Below are 17,405 nucleotides of genomic sequence, written 5' to 3'. Positions count from 1 at the left end.
AAAGTGCAGAAGAGCCTGACTAACCGATAGCATTTATGACCAGTGATGAAATCTATATTTTCTGCTTCTTCAGATGGTAGAAAACAGCAAAATATGATAGCAACTAAATTTGGAGTTTGTCTGCATTATAACAATAGGGATCATTGAAAGCAAATGTGTACAGAATTCAGGGTATTTCCTTTTTTACTTATACTAAACGACGCACATCCTTTTCATAGCATCATTTTTCTCTTAATGTGGCATCAGTGCTCTTCCTCTCTTTCCCTCATCTTCATGTTCCTCAGTTCCAGGGCTCTTTCCCTCATCTGGTCTGACACCTTGTTATGCAGATGTTTCTTAGAGATCAACAGACAAGCTAAAGGTAGAGGGAGATAGTCGGACAAATAAACCCCTGCTCTCCCCCTTTCTAGTCTAACTCCCCCCCTCTCTCTCTTTGTCACACACTCACACACACACACACAGATTTTGAGTCCATCACACACCGATGCTCAGTGGCACTTAGGCCACCAATAAAAGAGCAAATGCATATGCATAGGCTTTTATCATGAATATTAATAATCCATAAAGTTAATTGGATGTGTTTTAGGCTCATGAATATTCAGCAGCATGCATATTAAGAAAAGAAAACACACTGCATTTCTTACTCTCTCTCTCTATGTTAACTGTGACCTTTGCACCTTTGTATAGTTGACTGAGGGAGTTTGTTAGAGTATGACGGCAACAAACTTAATCAATTCAGTTTTTTTTTGTTTTTCATCCTGGCAGGCAGACATGTAATTATGGGACTTTCATGTCAACAGCACACGCCATTCTTATTCAAAATACCAGAATAAATTCTAGACTTACTCCAACGCTGACTGTGTAATGATTGGCTTGACAGGCAACTTAAATATAATCAGGCGCTTTTCACTTTGCTGTGCTCTATGAATATAAAAACGTGTTTGTGCTCGTCATGTTTGCTGTGTGTGAATGTTACGAGCAACCGTTTACTTTTTACATGCGTTTCTTTGCGTCTCTCGTCTCACTTTGCTTCACGGCACATTGAGAAGCTGATAGAGCTCCTCAGAAACAAATCTCACCAGTGGAGCAGTAATTTCACAGGTCAGAGCCCAGGGTGCGTTTGTGAGAGGGAGGGGGTGAGAGTTGAGATGGGTCAATAATTCCTTCAGGCCCTTTTTTTCTTCAGCACCAGCTGGTCCCTTCACACCGCCCTCAGTCTAATCAGGCAGGCTGACCCTGACTGCTCTGGGCTCAGGTGTGTTGGATTGCTTTGTGTAGGTGTTAGCAGTAGTAGAATCAGCAGTTATAGGGGGTACTATTAGTTGGAGTAGTACTAAGAGCAGCTGTCGTCACAGTTTTGCTGTAGCAGAAGTAGCTGTGGTATTAAAAAGCAGCAGCAGCAGTTGTGACGTTTAAATGAGAGGATATCAGACAACATGTAAATGTAATAGCCTGAGAATAAAATGTGCTAATCTGCTTTCTTGTCGAGACTTGACCGGATGAGAATATCACTCTCATATCTGTCTGTTAAATATGAAGCCGGAGACTGTTAGCTTAGCTTAGCATAAAGACTAAACAGGGGGTAACAGCTAACCTGCCCGTGTCCAAGGATACAACGAGTGTGCATTAAACAAAGAAAGTACAACGTGCAGAGAGCGTTATAGGTGCTGGTAGGGCAATTCTATTTTGAATTTTTTAACAGAACCGGGCCAGCTGTATTCTTCCGTTTCTTGCCTTTATGATAAGCTAAGATAACCAGCTGCTGGCTGTAGCTTCATATTTAACAGACAGACATTAGATCATCATCTTCTGACTCCCAGCAAGGACGCAAATAAGTGCATTCTTTAAAAAAAGGAAGAAGGAGCACTTTAGAATGATTGATTTTGTTAATGGTAGTCTTACAAGTAACAGCATAATAGTACTACTAGTAGTAATGATGGAGGGTAGTGATTCTAGCAGAAATGGTTGTTGTGGTATTTATTTGAATTTTGCAGTTGTTTTTTTTTGCATTTGGTGTGTGCTTTATTTGGCTGTCCACATTTTCCTTTTTCTATAATTACTGTGTGTGTCTGTGTGTGTGTGTGTGTGTGTGTGTGTGTGTGTGTGTGTGTGTGTGTGTGTGTGTGTGTATTTCCGCTTAAAACCTCATAAGCCCTCAGCCTCAGCCGCGTGCCACTCTAATAACCTATACTCTGCTGTCTGTCACCTGATTGTTGCTATTGTCATGCTAATTACAGCGCCACATGCGAAAAAAAGGAGAAGGAAAAGAAAGTTGTTTCTTTTTTCCATCTGTCTCTCTACACATCAGGGAAGTGCAGCATTCTGCCCCCACCCCAGTCCTCCCCCTCCCTCCTCCCCCTCCATCTCCTTATCTTTCCCTCATCTCCCCGTCCCTCATTTTATCCATCCACCCTTTATGTATTTTACAATCGCTGCAACAATCGGCCCATTTGGAAAACCCTCAATTACCGAGCTCCATCTCATCTGCCCACATTAACCCACTCCCCCACGCGAGCGCGCACACACACACACACACACACACACACACACACACACACACACACACACACACACACACACACACACACACACACACACACACACACACACAGCCCTACAAAGGTGCTTTCAAATCCCTGAAAAACTACCCGTCTTTTCCATCCGTCTTGTGTTTGAAGAAACTAGTGATTAGTTTTAACTGTGTGTCTTTGTGCACTGAATAATAAGTGTTTCAATCTTTCCTGTCACAGTGTTTGAAGTTATTCATGTTTCGAATGAGTATGCAGATTTAAAGATTGGACTGTGGGGACAAATGAGGAAGAGGAGTAACAGGAGGGGAACGTAGAGAAAAGGGGAGACAACGGGTGCAGGGACGGAGGGAAGAAGTGAGGGGATGGATGAGATAGAACCCATGAATGAGGAAATGAGAGAAGATGGGGCTTGAGAACAAATGAGGGCAACGGGGGGGAAGATTTGTGAAGAGATACGAGGAGGAAAAGGGGCAGATAGACGAGAGGAGAGATGGCGAGGAGACAAACGTGAGGAAATGAGAGGAGATGAGAAAGTGGAGAGGGGTTGAGAGAGGTGAAGAGAGGGGTGGAGATAAGGTTATTGAGTTGCTGCCTTACTGTTTTCTCCGCACCCTCCCCTGCACCCTCACATGGCGCTTCCCAGAACAGAGATCTGTCCTGTGTTAAAAGCATTGTATCACTTAGTTCAGAGCCTTAACATTAATCAATACAGCAGTTATTTCATTTTCTCGTTTGTACCTCGGGCCGACTCATTCAATAATGCGGTAATGCTGGCCCACTAGCACAAACACAGATAGCCACTCGTAATGTGATTGTCCAGATGTATACAGACTGTATCACTTTCATTTACACTCACACCAACACACAGAAACAGACGCTCATAATGTCATTCGCCAGATATACTGTATAGCCTCCATCACTTTGATATACACACACACACACACACATGGGAGGCCTAAATAATCCTAGCTCTATCGTGAGCAAAGCACAGACCACACTTTCTACTTTCACTTAATGAAGATCTGTAAAAAGAAGAGCAACTCCTCACTGATCGTTCCGTAGCACACTCCACCTGGCAGAACATCGATACCTAATCTGCACACACACACAAACACACTGGGAGGTGTTTTTTAAGCTCCCCAAACGGCTGCCTCGTTTCTAAAGGCCGTGGAAGGCTATACATCTGAATGAATATGAACGTGATTAGTTAATTATGTGCTTTCAGGAGGAAATTGCGAAGCGCTCAAAAATGTTTGGCAGAGAGGTGCTCCGCGCCGAGTTGGAGAGGCTCCGTCCTGCCAGCGCGTGTGTGTGTGTGTGTGTGTGTTTGAAATGTGAATTGCATGTGATGAAGTCGCTTCAAGAACTGAAAGGGATTCATTGTATCATCGAGTGTGTTCGTGTTTGTGCCGGCACTTAACAAAAAGAGACGCTAATATACAACTGGAGTGCGTGTGGTCGGGTTTATTGGTAACCTATGTTATCTTTCAGACTTGCCGGGATAATTCTGTATGGCAGGTGTCCAGATGATGGCTAGTGATAGCAGTGTGTGTGTGTGTGTGTGTGTGTGTGTGTGTGTGTGTGTGTGTGTGTGTGTGTGTGTGTGTGTGTGTACCTGCCAGGCTCACATGGACCTCTAAGCCGACACATCAGGATGAATGTGTTTCATTGGGCTTCTCTCTTGACTGCATGTGACACTGTGTGCCTGAAAGTAATATTCTCCTTCACTGGTAACATACATGGGCTCATATGGTCTATATTCTGAGACACAATTAACCAACACTCGGAAACACACCCGCAACACACACACACACCCGCACACACACATACACCTCCCTCGGTGAACAGAAGGCTGTGAGGAGTCAGACCCCCTTTCAGTCGGAATCAATCCCGTCAACTGTTTTATCTATAGCTGTGACAAACACTTACACACAAAAGCTCACATATGTTCTCCACATCTGATCAGAGCTGGAATCAGATGGTCATCCCCCCCCCCCTCCACTTGCCATGCCCTGAAACCAGCTCTGTATCACACACACACACACACACACACACACACACACACACACACACACACACACACACACACACACACACACACACACACACACACAGAGTGACACACCTACACACAACACAGGCCCCGTGTGGAGATAAATGTGACCAGCAGTCCTCACCCCCAGCAGAAGAGAATCCAATTTTCTTTCACTTTTATCCCTGAGACTAATGTTACTGTCAGAGAAGACACCACCACCAGAGACCAGGCGACTCTGTTTGTGTGTGTGAGTCCCTGTGTGTGTGTGTGTGTGTGTGTGTTTGCTGCAGTGAGATAGGGAATTCATTTAAGGTGATGTATTGCTGTCTTTACCTACAATCTCACTGTAAGCCTCGGTGGTGTTGTTCCTGCCTTTCCATGACAAGCTTTTGACCCCTCCTCCTTTCCTTTCTTCTCCTCTCCCTCCTTTCTCTTCCTTCTCCTTTCCTCGTTCTCTTTTTTCTTTTCCTTCCAACTTCTCTTCTTCCCTTCTCACTTGCCCTTTCCTCCTACAATCCATCCATCTTTTCCATCTTTTATCTTTTTAACCCTGTGCTTCTTTTATCCAATTTCCATTATACTCTTTAATCCTTGATTTGTTTACCAGTCATTTATTTTCATTAAAAAAATAATTAATTTCACAATTCTAATTTGTAATTTAAATGGCACTTTGTTGGTGTGGCATTTTGTAAAAAAAAAACATGTTTTCTTGGAAAGGAAGGAAATAAGGCGAAGTCTTATTTCCATTTCTATTTTTACTGTGTTCTTTAAGAAAACAAACCAAAATAATATTCTGTCTCGTGCTGTCTTATCTCTACCCCAGGTTTTTTTCCCAGCATCTCTGAGGTCTGATTGGGGACTATGTGAACTATTCATCACAACTGACATGGGCTGTGTGTTTACAAGCCATGCACACACGCACATACGCACACACACACACACACACACACACACACACACACACACACACTCACACACACACTCACCATCATTTGTACTGCACATTGCATGTTTTTTTTGTGATTGGCAAAGCTGGGCTGTAGGGGGTTGGTAACTAGGGAGAACCCTGTAAAACGGGGACAACCGCTGTTTTTTGGTGAACGGGTGTGTGCCTGTGTACATGTGATTGCAGGTACTTTGTTCATCATTTGTAAAGCCCCACCAGATGCCATGCAGGGGACCAGAGTGTGCGGGGCCTGTCAGTCAACCACCCCTTCATCCCACAAACACACACACTTGTGCAGGTGCATATAGCGATCCAACCACAACCCCTTCCCCTTGAGGCTGATTAGTATTCACGAGATCTCAGGAGGCCCCTAATACACACACACACACACACACACACACACACACACACACACACACACACACACACACACACACACACACACACACACACACACACACACACACACACACACACACACACACACATATATTCTGGTGGATTGGTCCATTCTAATTATCTCCTGGCGTTTATGGAGAGGGCTGATTAGAAGCTGTCAGTGTGACTGATGACGACATGCCATGTTATCCCCTGGAGAGAGGCAGAGAGACAGAGAGGGAGGCCGGTCACAGCTGTGGACTTCACTACTTCTCTTTCCTCGTCTCTTTATAGTTGGTGTCTTTCTTCCTTTTAATTCTGCTCCAATAATAACAGCTGCCTCATTATGTGCCTCCATAGGTAAACCAGTGATGATCATAACCGAGTTCATGGAAAACGGATCTCTGGACACTTTTCTCAAGGTAAGTCACGGCTCAGCTGGAAGGAACACCACACACACATATTACCTCCAAGGCCAAGGCCATGTGTCTTTACTAAGGCCGCGTGGAAAATGAATGAAAATTGTAGCACTCAGTCCCCCAAATTGCTGTGCTGAAGGGCACATTCTTTTAAAAATAGATAAAAAGATACTTGACTGAGGTTCTCTTTCATCTCAAGCTGGAGAATTCAGTATATAAAAGGTTTAACAGCTAGGACTTCAGTTAACAAGTCTCCATTTAAAAAACACTCTTTCAGCTGATTAGTTTTTAAACTTGTTTTGAGACACATTTTTATATGCAGTCACCACATTAGGAATGTAATGGATGAACAACACATAAACAACATAGCTGTTGTAATTGTTTGCAGCTAGGAACGACAAATGAAACACATCTTCACTAAACAGTAAAGGATTGAAAATCATCATTTTCTAAGCTGCAGGAAATATGCCATTACTATACAATACATAGATGGAGGTAGTGATCGTATTCATTATATATTCAAAACACAAACAGTAAACGTTTGTCCTTATGAAGTATGGACAGAAAAGTGGCTGAGAACAAAAAACACTTTCATCACATGATGTTTGATACTGCATCTATGAAATGCACTTATTGTATATATCCCATTGTCTTGATCATGAATGAACAGAGAAGTACAATAATCAGAAATATAACTAGAGACATTTATTATGATCTGAAAATAATCTCAGGAAAGAGACTAATACAAAAAAAAAGTTTAAGTCCCTGCCAGAGAATTTTAAAATGAAGTCCTGAAAAGCAGATTTTCCTGAAGGTTATTGCTGAACCCCTTATTAGTGAAGAGATTTAAAAATCGAAGGAAGTCTGTGGAGGTATTGCTTTGTTATAGAAATCGACATTATGACAAGAGTTAGAGGAGCCTGTCACTCAATAAGTTATTACATAAATTGATGTTTTTAACAAATCAGTCCTAAAGGCCGTCCTCTAAAACACATCACAAACCTGCAGACAGATTAACTCAGGAAATCTATCTGTATTTCCTCAAAATTGACAAAAGATTTTGAGGGATTTCTTATAATGTCAATTATAGCCACAACAGTATGGATCTCTATTAAATCTACAGATTTCCAAGACAAGCTAATAATGTTGTATATGTTGATAAATGTGCGATTCATGATTTCTGCTCATGTATCAAACGTAGCAGTAATGATTTAGCTGAGGAACCTTGAACTGGGGTTTTGCCTTCACCCAGATGAATAGCTTGTTGCAGCCCCAGTGTGCCTCACATTGAAAGTCCCCCTGATTCATATTCAGAGTTGCTTGTCAGCCAGTAAAATCACTGCAGTGCTCCAAAGCCATTAAGTCTGTGATGATGGGCCCATCGCTAAATAGACACCAATCCCATCAGCAACACTGAAGCAAAATGAAATGAAATCTGACGGATAAAAAGATGGCCTGAAGCACGCACGCACAAAATCCCACCTACACACATACAACACACGCATGTTGTGTGTTGCAGAATGTATTGTAATGAGGCTCATAAAGAGCGTCCGCAGTGGCTCAATATAATTATGGAATTTTATGGGTTTTACAACTCGTCTGTGCGCCTGGCATCCATATGTGTCTTTAATTACGATGACCATTTATTAAGCAGTCGTCCCTCGGAAATAACAAAACCAGCGTTCTGTCCGAGAAGCTCTTTCCTCTTTTAGTCTCCTTGTTTCTACCTCCAGTAGCCTTTCTGTGCTTTTCTTTAGCATGTCTTTCCTTTTAGTTTTCTGGTTAACTTAAATATTATGTTAGAATTTGCCAAAAAGTCTCATTTTCCATCGTCAACCTTTCTCATCCGTCTCCTTCATCTCCTTGTCTAACCTGTTTGCCCTGCATTTGTCTCCTCTCTCTTTTCCCTGCCCTGCCCACCCTTCCTCCCCCCTTTCCTGGCAATGCAATGTGGTGGGCAGATTGATAGAGGAAGTCTGTAGGTTTGTTAGACAGTCCAATCAATCAGCATCTCACAAAACCACCGGCTAATTAACTTACTCCACAGCTGCCGAGGGAGTGAGAGAGAAAGAACGATAGAGGAACGGGAGGGGGGGTCACAGATGTAGAAAGATGAGGGGAGATAGATGGATGGAGACTGAGTCAAAGTCGTACAGAGTTCTCTCTCTCTCTCTCTCTCTCTCTCTTTTGGGACAGTGACTGAGGACAGGCAGAGATGGATGGAGAGAACAAAGACACAGAGGGAAGGAGAGATGATATAAAGGAGAGAGGGTGACTGATAACATGGATGGCTTTTTAACGGGGGCCGTTGGCCCGGGGCAGAAATAATTGGCAGAGGAAGGTGAGCTGGACCGTCATCGATCAACAGGCTCTGCTCTCTGCCAAAGACAGCTCAGATATGAGATCCAGTGAGCTCTGCTTGCATTCACGGTCAGTGTTAGAGAGGAAAGTTTTGACTGATCTATCAGATCCAATCCTCTGCAAGCAGGATTATTCCGTGATTCTCCATTGATCCCTGGGTGGAGAAATTCATCTTTTGCCTGCCATCTCCCAGAGAGAGGTCAAAGCTGAGGGTTAGCAAGAGCTGGATGGGCTTCAGAGTCTAGCTCAGAGACAAAAGCACAGATTGGTGCCATTACAGATGCTTGAATCCTGGCTTGAGCCTTCACTTCCAGCTGAGGTTGTTGTAGGACTTGATCCTAATCACTACGCCCCCCCCTGATGTGGCTTAACGTCAACATTTACCCTGTGCTGTGTATTAATTCATCTTTCTCCTTGTCTCCTCATACAGAAACATGACGGCCAGTTCACGGTGATCCAGCTGGTCGGCATGCTGCGGGGCATCGCCTCAGGTATGAAGTACCTGTCAGACATGAGCTACGTTCACCGAGACCTGGCAGCTCGAAACATCCTGGTCAACAGCAACCTGGTGTGTAAGGTGTCTGACTTTGGCCTGAGTCGAGTTCTGGAGGACGACCCCGAGGCCGCCTACACTACAAGGGTAAGACCCTCGGCTGTCATAAACAAATGTTAACTCCCATTATAGTTCACCTATTGACCTATACATCACAAGGCTAAGCGAAAAAACAAACACAAAAATGAGCTGATCTGAAAAGGACCTGAGGATAATCAGGCCTGATCCAAAACCTGGTCGACCTAAACAAACCCTAAGAAGAAGAGCAATACATGTCTGTGCGGGACTTCACAGTCCACACGATGAGAGCTGATAGCAAGTCTACTTGTATCCACTTGGTATTATCACCATTCACATCCATAAACACTAGAGGCACAGCTGGCTGCTCTTCAATGTGAATGGAGCCTCTGAATAACATTCTGGCTCTGAAGCCGCATTCAAGACACAAAACTTGGCCAAAAGGTGTGACGTAGAGCAGTTGATAAAGTTTAAGGAAACTACCCCCGACATGGGGGAGTGACAACCCGGATTCAACCAATCATGCTTGTTTTGATTTCCTCAGGAAATAGAACGAGCACTTCAAAGACATTCGTGGAAAGCTGATCGCTTCGTTAAACGGCTTCCCAATTTAATATGACTTTAACAAGCCAATTGAAAATGATGCATAGAAACACATCGCTCAGGAAATGAATGTCTTGTCTTCCAGAATAGAAATGAGAGAAAACATCCAATCAGGGCTGAATATGTAAATCAGGCTAAACACACGAGGAAGCGGCGGTCTCATGAGTGGAAAGAGGGAGCCTGCTACTTTGAGTCCATATGTGTCAAAAGACCTGACACCCATGGCTATAGAGCGGGACACTAACTAGATATGAATGGTTATGATTTGGATGACTCTGGACAAGTGTTTGGGCTCAGTTACTACAGTAGGAACTGAGTGGACCTCTTCTCTACATGTATAACATTTCTGTACTTAGCCCATGTTTTATAAATTGCAAATGCACTCGCTCCCATCTGTGACTCAACAGGGGGTTGGTCTTGATATGTGGCTTGGTCAGGTCCATTGTTGGTGCAATGCTTTTTTTTGAGGAAGAAGAAAGCAATTGTGCCATTAAGCAAATTATAACTTGGCCTTAAGTCAATGTTGCAGTATTTCCCTGCTATTTAAATGGTGCATTATTCCGATAAGATGCGCCTTTATTTGTGGGTTCACGCACACTCTCTGCCTGTTACACACACAGGGACGTGCAGCAGTGCTCCTCTTCAGTTAATTAGGTTATCGGCGCAGTCGTTCATAAGCTGTAAAGGTAATGGGATATGACCATCTGATTGGTTTAATTCATGTTACGCACAAAACGCACCTGGGATTAATTAACAGACTTAATATAACCTGCCTTACATTGCTTATTACTATTAGATGGTTAACTAGCAAAAGTAGAATTGGACACACCCTTAATGCACTTTAGTCCATGTGCTGTAGATGGTTTAAATAGGGCCCTAAAAACTCACTACACAGTGCAGTTGCTTTTTTAAAAACAGTTGACGTTTTTTAATGAGGCCGTGACACGCAGCTGATGACATAAACGTATACTGTTCACAAAATTGAATGCACACACGGGACGCATGCATACACGAGGAACTTTGTGTTTTGCCTCCATATAGACAAATGTAAGCAGTCTTTGGTAATCACCATCCTCTCACAGAGCACGGAGAGAATGAAGAAACTCAAACGTCAGTGAGTTAAACCACTGTGGAGTATCTCATCTAAAATGCCCACAAGGAAATGGCATTATTCATATTCATAGGAAGTGTTGGGTATGTTATTTTTAATATGGCATTAGCATTGCCCTGGGAGGAGTGTATCAGCCGCTGACTGCTCTATTGCAATCACACGCACACCCCCACTGATGTCAGGAGACCTAGATGGAGAGCTGCAGGCATGAGGCCGAGGCGGAGATGGGGAAGAGACAGAGACAGAGAGAGAGAGGGGGGATATCAAATAAGACGGAGATCGAGGGAGGCACAGAGAAAGAGAGAGAGAGAGAGAGAGAGAGAGAATAAGGGAAGGCAGGCGAGGGATCCAGTGAGAGCAGTTAAGAGGAAAAAAAAGAGGATGGGGTAGGGGTGGACTGGGGGTGGTGGAAACAAAAGTACAGTGCTGAGTGACTTGGCAGCTTTGTCTTTTATTTGACTTTGACCAAGCAGAGATGGGAAATGCTAGGTGGTGCAGAGGCAGCTGCCGCATGTTAAAGAGCTGAACTGAGCCCTATAGAGGTACGGTGTGTTTGTGTGTGTGTGTGTGTGTGTGTGTATGTGTGTATGTCTGTGTGTGTGTGTGTTAAATGGAGCGAGAGAGAGAGAGAGGGCGTGGGTATCTTACTGCCTATTGTGTGCATACAGTGAGCTTTATGGAAACCGTTTGATCTTTGCATCAACAACAAAGGCAAGAGAAGAAAAAAGATGGCAAAAGAAAGTCAAGTGTAAGAATAAACACTGGAGCAAAAGTAACCCCCATGTTGAGAGCAGATTAAAGAGGAAGTGTTTCGTTTAAATTGTTTTCTTAAAGGCAGCAGCGGAACACCAAGCTTCTCCGCAGCTGCCATCTTGAAATGTGTTTCATCAGCTCCACTCGTATTTATTATAGAGCTTAGCCACAAACATACTAATGAAGCAACCTTTACATATTTAATACAGTATCCATTACAGTAAAACATATTCAGTATGCCAAGAATGTGTTGACTGTGTTGTGAACCGTCTCTAGGGAGGGAAGATCCCCATCAGATGGACGGCTCCGGAGGCCATCGCCTACAGGAAGTTCACCTCAGCCAGCGATGTGTGGAGTTACGGTATCGTCATGTGGGAGGTGATTTCCTACGGAGAGAGACCCTACTGGGAGATGTCCAACCAGGATGTGAGTCACAGGCACTTACATCATGTTCTCCTTCATCTTCAGCTCAATTCCTAACTATAAGAATTCATTTTCGTGGACATTTTTATTCCTCTCTCTCGTATTGATCTAGAACCTGATATGTTTACCCTTCTCTTCCTGCAGGTGATCAAAGCAATAGATGAGGGCTACCGTCTTCCCGCTCCTATGGACTGTCCTGTGGTGTTACACCAGCTCATGCTGGACTGCTGGGAGAAGGGACGCAGCGACAGGCCAAAGTTCGGACAGATTGTCACAATCCTGGACAAGCTCATCAGAAACCCAGCCAGCCTCAGAGAGCTGGCCAACAGCTCAGCATGGTCAGTGGGAGAACAGTGTCAATTTGGAATCCTGAATTCAGCTCTTTCACTCACACACACATGTAGCCTGGAGATACCTGGATTAGATTGGAGGACGGTACATGCATAGAAGACATAATCACTGCTTTAGATCTACATTGTAAAATTACTTTGTCAGTTTTGACAATTGTGAAAAGTAGTAAATGTCATTTTTTCCCCGGTGATATCATTCTAATCTCTTATCTCAGCAAAGTAAGATTTGACAATGAAAAAGTATGAATATAGGATGTGGGTTGGCATATCTACGGTCTCACATTCAAAATGTAGACTCCCTGCCAACCCAGTTGTATTGCACAAAACCCAATAATATAATTTAACTGATTTTAAGAACCAGACCGGCATACAGAGTGTGTAAAAGAATATGCACACTTAAAAAAAAGAATTAAATAACAAATCCCAGCACAACTAAAAAGACAACAGAGGAGAACTACTAACAAAGGCCTACACTGGATTGCAGATTAAATAAGTACTACATTTGCAAGGTATTTACCAAGTTAGAGCATGCACATGAATGAACACAAAGATCTTTTACAAAAAAAAACAATAGAAAGCAAAGGAACAAGTCAAGGGTTTGACAAGTACACCCATGTGTATTTGTACTGCATTGGGATGAATCATTAAGCATCCTTACCCCACTAATAGGTAGGTTACGTTTAGGGTTCATGTTTTGTTTTCACAGTGGACTTGAGTCTGTCCTGCTGTGCTTGTTGCAGATTTTAAGCAACTCCGTCCAAATACAGATAGAGCACCATGAATGGACATCATCTTGCTCCACAAATGTGCTGCTGACACTGTTTTATTTTTATGAATGCCCAAACAAGAGTTGGACTGAATAACAGCTCCAAGGACAAATTTTGGACCTCAGCCACCAATCAGAAACTGAAATTTACTGCAGCCACTCAACAGCACAACATTTCATTGAGTCGTGAGTGTGCTTTGTATCCCAGCAGGGAGGACCCCACCACCCCAGAGTTCAGTGTGAGCACAGTGGATGAGTGGTTGGAGGCCATCAAGATGGGCCAGTATAAGGAGAGCTTTTCCAGTGCTGGATATGTCAGCTTGGACTCAATCCTCTACATCAGTGTCAGGTACAGACGGCTGGTGACTCATCCCAGTTAAACTAAGCACTCAATAGGTTAACAGTAAAAGACGTACTATATGCCACTTTAGTGTCGATTGAAATTAAAGAAGGGGATTTACAAAAGTATCTTGGACATGAAACCTCAGCAGCTGCTTGGCATTCGAGAGACGTTGTGGAGTCTTTTTTGTGTCATTAATAAAAAAAAAAAATGTTTCTGTCTTTCTTGTAGTGAATTGGCTAAGATGGGTGTGACTCTTGCCGGGCACCAGAAGAAGATTTTGTCCAGCGTGCAGAGCTTGCAGACCCAGGGGACGCACGTCCAAGTATAACAGTTTCCACATAAACACACAGTGAGACAGAGCCGAAATGGATGCTCCTGTGAAGAGTTTCCCCACTGAAATGGAAGTTGTAATGGATACTCTGTGCTCGGGGCCTCCACTGATTTCGAGACACACTGAGATGGAGACAACATGGACGCTTGACTCCTTCACCTTCTTGCAGTTTCACCATTCTCCCCATCCTCGATGGGCACTCGCGGCTTTAGCACTCAAAGTCCAAGCAACACATCCACCATTACAGAGCAACAGAGAGACACACGTCCAACAACAACAATAAGGCCACATCTAGAGCACCCCAGACCATTTCACACCATATCAGCTCAACAAAAGAAGAAAAAAAAATATTCTTAACAAAAGAAATGACAAAAAAAAAAATTAGAATATAATTATCATCACTGTCTGTGAGGTGTACAGTTGTTTTTTTTACTGTCCTTTTGTCTCTTTTCTCACCTTGAAGAGTGTAAAAATCGGTCAGAAGAAATGTATATGTGTAGATATATGTTTATATGGGCTGTGTGTGCCACAACCGTAGAGATGGACCTAACGTTTGTATTGATGGTGAGGTTTATATTGCTTAACCTTAACGGGAGTTATTTCCTAGTAAATGTATGGCCCCCTCCATTATATACAGAAAGCCAATGAGTGAGCAGAGATTATGAATGACATGAATGTGTAAGGCGAGGGGAACAGAAAAACTGGACCTTTAGAGATGTAGATTTTGCTAGCTCATGTAAGATGGAAGTATTATTCATTTAAATAGTGTATTTGAACAGGACAAGGGCTTCCCTAGAGACTGCTCTCAGACACACTTCCATAGCAACTAGACCCAGTGCACCTTTGCTAGTCTGCTTGCACTTGTGATGTAACCGAGTGCAAAGAAACAGCCGAAACTGCTTAAGCTGCAGTCAGCACAGATACATTTTTCTTCTTCCATAACTGACTGTCTATTCCAAAACGACATTGTCTATTCAGCTGTTACAGTATGATGATGTTGGGAATAGTTCAGCCCAAAAAGTTTGCCTTCCCATGATTCAGGTGTGTTAAGAAAGTTATAGTGTTTTTGTGTGGAGCCAAGGTGATGCCAAGGTCATCATAGACTTGACACTGTTAAGAACGTGTACCTTGTTTTTCCAGTGTTGTGCCATGTAAAGTAACCTTGAAATGTTCATCTGGGCAACATACCATAATTTCTACTCTACTCCGTCCTTTTCATCAGTTCCTATTGCTGGATGGTAACACAAGGCCACAGTATTTACAGTGTTTTGTTAAAATAGTCTGCTTGATGAGGAGTAGCCTTGGTATGCACCCTTTTTTCAGCAGGACAAAATATATGCAGTGTTGATTTTCAGCTGTGCTACCACAAGAGGGTACATTGTATTTGAAAAAAGGATGATTTGTGTGTCTTGTTCTGTCTCACATTCTTGTTATCTGTCATGCCAACCTATTTCAAGCATCCCTAGTTACAAACCAATGCTGATAAGGTAAATTAACAAAACAATGTTTACAGCAAAAAGAATATAAATTGGTTTGTTGTTGTTTTTTCCTTATCAGAGGGAAACTGCTGCTTATCACATGAAATACAAGCTTAGATATGATGGGACCCTCTTTGTGTGCACCGCTTTAATGGCACTCAACCTGATTTAGTGTATTCCCAAACCCAGTTTTAATATATGTGGTACTCTATAGGACCAACAGTGGCAAAAAGTACAGTATATATGATTGTATTATAGTGTAAAATATGTACAGTGTTGATTTCCAATGTTAGAATGTTTGTAATGATAACGATGATGATGACTATGATGTACTTTTATTGTGAAAAAGAGATTTCTGAAGTTCTCGTTCAGGGGCGGGTCATACAAAAGAAAAGTGAATGGAGTTGATTTGTTGGTATGAACAAAGGAATGTAGCACGGTGCGAAGCTTCAGCTTTGATTGACAGGTGGCAGTGACTGCAGTTCTTCCATAGCGTTAGAATGAGTAGAATGGACTTTCCTTATTGATACACTGGCTTCATTTGCATATCTCCCTGAAACAGTAATTACATGCACTTTTTAAGCCTTTGTCCTACAAACAACTTTTTTAAAAACTGCTTGTTATGGTGAGGTACCGTGATGATAGAAGGAGAAACGCTGAGATAAGACATGTCCTCAGATAAAATTTCGATCCACCTACACCACAAATGAAACATTTGCTAAACACCTCCCGCAGGCAGAAGTGGTCTAATCATATATTAGCAACCTTAACTAGGCACGGCAGACGTGTCAAGCATCTCCGCATGCTGAAGCAATTTGCATGTAATACTTGGCATTTAAAGACTTTGGATGCTGCTGACTTTTTTTCAGCCTTTCCAAAAAAAACAATATACAAGAGCAAAAGTGTAAGGACTGGATTAAATAGTGTGTTCGTCTGTTCTAGTGCAAACCGCAATTGTTAGCATGTCATGCTAACTAGCTATCGTCATTAATTAACTAGGTTACATTTGTTTGTCGGGTTACAGGCTATGAAAATAAAAGCCCCGTTCACAACTAGCTCATCCATTGCATTTTATTTCTCCACTGACCTGAAGCTGGTCTTGGATGCCATCAGAGTTAAGGGTAACGTTGGCTGTTGTCCTAGGAGATAACGCTTCATGTACCAAGCACATGTAATGTTTAAAATGAACCGTGTTGTTGGAAAATCCAAAGAAGTAAGGCTCCTTTTTAACCCTTTTTGGAGGGTTTTTAATGTAAAATAAGGGAGCTGGAAACATTTTTTTAAAAAGTCTGCAGGGGACAGCCTTTTCAAAGAACTCATTGAGCTAAAGTAAGCTTAACTAGCTTAACTGGCTAGCTGCAGCTATCAGAACATGACGGTGTTTTAGCAAGGAAAACAAAATGTCCTTAGCTAAAAATGAAATGTCTTCTTTTGTCTATATCTGCCTGAAATCAAAGTCCCAGTGTTTTAAAGATGACTATGACTTTTGATGCTTAATCCTCCACTTTCAATGTGCCATTCTAGAACAAAAAGCTTGACAGGCATGTAGCAACTGTAACTAAGGGGGCCATAACTGGTGGCCAGCCGGAGTGGGCAACAGAGTGAAAATTTCAAATACTATAAGGCTTTTGACAATAAAAGTACAATACAATTCGGAGAGTCTTAAACTGTACATTCTACTCTTGCTAACTCTATGATTTCACTCTAGCGGACTACCCTTGACCGCTGGCCTTTTAGATGCCTTATTTACTGAGCTATCGTTCTTTTCTGTTGCCCTATAGAGGCGATATTAAGAGTAAAGTGTATGTACAGGTAGTATTTATCTGTGTTCTTAAGATGACCTCACATCAACACCCTGGTTTTGTAACATCCCAGAGAGCCTCTCCTCAACAGCACCTTCCCTTTTGATTCCTCTAAGCAAAGTCATTTTGTTGCATCATGAATCTTAACGCTGATCACCTGTAAATCGGATAGAGAAATTGACATATTGTTCTTATTTATTTTCA

The 17,405-nt window shown here is 42.5% G+C and overlaps 1 protein-coding gene across 4 annotated transcripts in view; it reads left to right on the top strand.

Annotated features, from left to right (window-relative positions):
• Positions 1–14,232, top strand: part of epha4b (eph receptor A4b) — a 64,757-nt gene extending 50,525 nt beyond the window's left edge. Inside the window, exons 13-19 of one of the 4 annotated variants that reach the window (XM_054596826.1) lie at positions 6,251–6,312; positions 9,101–9,310; positions 11,985–12,134; positions 12,276–12,473; positions 13,198–13,208; positions 13,459–13,596; positions 13,819–14,232. In XM_054596826.1, coding sequence (XP_054452801.1) covers positions 6,251–6,312; positions 9,101–9,310; positions 11,985–12,134; positions 12,276–12,473; positions 13,198–13,208; positions 13,459–13,596; positions 13,819–13,918 — 869 coding nt within the window. In that variant the 3' untranslated portion in view covers positions 13,919–14,232. Of the gene's footprint in view, positions 1–6,250; positions 6,313–9,100; positions 9,311–11,984; positions 12,135–12,275; positions 12,474–13,197; positions 13,209–13,438; positions 13,597–13,818 lie in introns of all 4 variants that reach the window. The other 3 variants (XM_054596824.1, XM_054596827.1, XM_054596825.1) reach the window with 3 other exon arrangements.
• Positions 14,233–17,405: the final 3,173 nt, after the last annotated feature.

This window comes from Anoplopoma fimbria, chromosome 3 (genome assembly GCF_027596085.1).
Source record: "Anoplopoma fimbria isolate UVic2021 breed Golden Eagle Sablefish chromosome 3, Afim_UVic_2022, whole genome shotgun sequence".
In the NCBI taxonomy this organism is placed as follows: Eukaryota; Metazoa; Chordata; class Actinopteri; order Perciformes; family Anoplopomatidae; genus Anoplopoma; species Anoplopoma fimbria.
Note: the sequence above shows the minus strand (reverse complement) of the source record. Positions and strands in the feature narration are given on the sequence as shown.